This window comes from Nansenia antarctica (genome assembly GCF_963989245.1).
Source record: "Nansenia antarctica genome assembly, chromosome: 8".
NCBI lineage: Eukaryota > Metazoa > Chordata > Actinopteri > Argentiniformes > Microstomatidae > Nansenia > Nansenia antarctica.
The window spans coordinates 35,815,253-35,817,752 of NC_137678.1; the positions used below are offsets into that span (position 1 = coordinate 35,815,253).

The window sequence follows — 2,500 nt, forward strand, 5'->3', positions numbered from 1 at the left end:
GTCTCCTGGGGGGCGGGTCGAGCAGGTCAGACTTACCACATCCGAGAGTCTGTTATGTAAGCAATGACAAGTATCCACGTATTTTTGGTTACTTCATTAAGAGGGTGCAGCTTGTTTTCTTGGCATTCGTATGCATTTGAGGAATTCACGTTTTGCTAATTGACATTCCAGGAATGCTTGCACAGAGAGACACGCACGCACGCATGCACGCACGCACGCACGCGCGCACGCACACACACACACACACACACACACACACACACACACACACACACACACACACACACACTCAGAACATATCAGGCCTAATTATCATTGACAGAAACCAGAGCAGCATTTGAATCTTCCATCCTGTTTGTTTTGAGACAGACAGCTCCATCAGCTCCAGCTGCCTATTACCCCCCCCACCTTTGATATCCAGAGGAGGAGGTAGAGCCATCAGCACGGCATTCCTGTTCCACTGCCATATCTACACTGGAATGTAAACAAATAGTAAACACATTAGTTACCACATTGAATAGCTCTTATTATATGCAATTATGCTACATAGTATATATATATGTACATCAAAGGGACTTGCTCTCTATATACATCACACCAGCATTATAACAATTCAACAATGTTTGTATTTACATTTGCAATGAGGTTAATCATTTTTGCATTACAAATGTAGTTACAAACATTGTTTAATGTTACTAATGTTAATATTACTAGCGTTACTTAATGCTACTTAACGTTAATAATGGTAATGTTGTTACTGCATCAGCAGAATTACATTGAATTTGTCACATTTGTCATAACAGTAGTAAACAGTCATAACAGTAGTTATCCAAATGACATTTGTTTGTCTTTAACCTCAGGCTAAAAGGGGGTCTTACGGCAGACTCCACCGGCAAACACACACACACTAATCGGCTAAAGCCCCTTGACCAGAAGTGATTACTAATTGGGTGGATTTACAATTGGGTTCAGGAGGCCAGGGGGTCTGGGTAGACGCTTCCCTGAGGTACAGATCTAGGATTAGATTACCCCCTCTTAATCCTCACTTTACCTGTCATGGGTTTATACGGTGAACTGACCTCAGATCAGTGTCTGTGGCGTATTTATCCGACCGTGGTTGTGGGCCATTATGTCTGACCCCTCTAACACGGGGGTGTGTATTGTTTGGGTGTGAGAGGGATTTAAAGAGGGCCAAAGCGCAGGGTGCGTGACCCGGGAGATGGTGCGATAATCCTGGGCACAGATGGGCTATGTACAGTAGGGCAGGTCATCATAGCCTAATTAATGTTTTGGGCAATACTATACTATTACACACTCATTACACAATTATATATATATTACTTACATATATTTACACAATATGTATATGCACTTTATGCCTATATGTTTAAATATTTTTCCACTGATCTCTCTCCTGCAAGCGCGCTCCCGCCCCCATAGAGGTTCCACGCGCCCCGTTGCTAGGGGTTTCTGTGTACGCGCCGATGGCACGGCGTCGCGCACTCCTGTCTCGGTAGTCAGCAGCCTACACACAGTACTATGTTAGACATGGCGGCGGATCTAAACCCGGACTGGCTATCCTGCCTACCTTCTTCTTGGAGTTATGGGGTTACTCGGGACGGACGCATATTCTTCATCAAGTAAATATTCTCAGGATACAGCGCATGGATGTTTATTGCGTTGTTTCGACGCGAATATTCATCTCTGGGTGTTGTAGGCTATGCTTGTTCACCTTCCCGTTTCTTACCAACAGCGAAGAAGCAAAGAGTACAACCTGGCTTCATCCTGTCACTGGAGAGGCCGTCATAACGGGCCACAGAAAAACTCCAGGTAAAAAAAAAGGTTTTCTCAAAGCTTCTTCGTTTCAAATACACACACTTGGAGTGTAGTCTTTGGTTAATGTGTGGGGGGAATGAAACCCAGGAGAGTCAGAAACGTGAGGAGAAGAAGACTCACCCTGCAGCAACAGCTCCGTCTCTCTCTCTCTCTCTCTCTCTCTCTCTCTCTCTCTCTCTCTCTCTCTCTCTCTCTCTCTCTCTCTCTCTCTCTCTCTCTCTCTCTCTCTCTCTCTCTCTCTCTCCTTCGAGGACCACCAGGTTGAGGCAGCAATTAATCTCACCTGGCCACATTGCGACAGTTATTAAAAGTTCCGTCACGTAGGCTGCATTCTCAGTTTTCAAACGACTGAGTTACTTTTAGTGACGTTTGACTGATTGTTTTTTAACGGGTAGAAATGCTTACGGACCCGCTTATAAACAGCCGTGACCAGTTGGTTACATTGTATTGAAACTGCTACTGAAACAATAACATGTTCCTTGGACACCGCTACAATGTAACAACTGCTTGTGTCAATGTTGCCATAAATGACTTCACTCACGAACACAACGATGTTGACAAAACACCACCGCAGCAATAGCCTAATGACCGAAGCTATAGTCTACTATTTGTACATGAGGTACTATATAGGCTACTTTAACGGGAACGAATGTACATGATCAAG

General features: G+C 44.3%; 1 protein-coding gene across 1 annotated transcript in view; it reads left to right on the plus strand.

Annotated features, from left to right (window-relative positions):
* Positions 1 to 1,539: 1,539 nt before the first annotated feature.
* plekha5 (pleckstrin homology domain containing, family A member 5) overlaps positions 1,540 to 2,500 on the plus strand; it is a gene marked incomplete at its 5' end in the record, with an annotated part of 171,218 nt that continues 170,257 nt past the window's right edge. Inside the window, 2 exons of the mRNA XM_080538302.1 lie at positions 1,540 to 1,640; positions 1,754 to 1,830. Coding sequence (XP_080394428.1) covers positions 1,540 to 1,640; positions 1,754 to 1,830 — 178 coding nt within the window. The remainder of the gene's footprint in view (positions 1,641 to 1,753; positions 1,831 to 2,500) is intronic.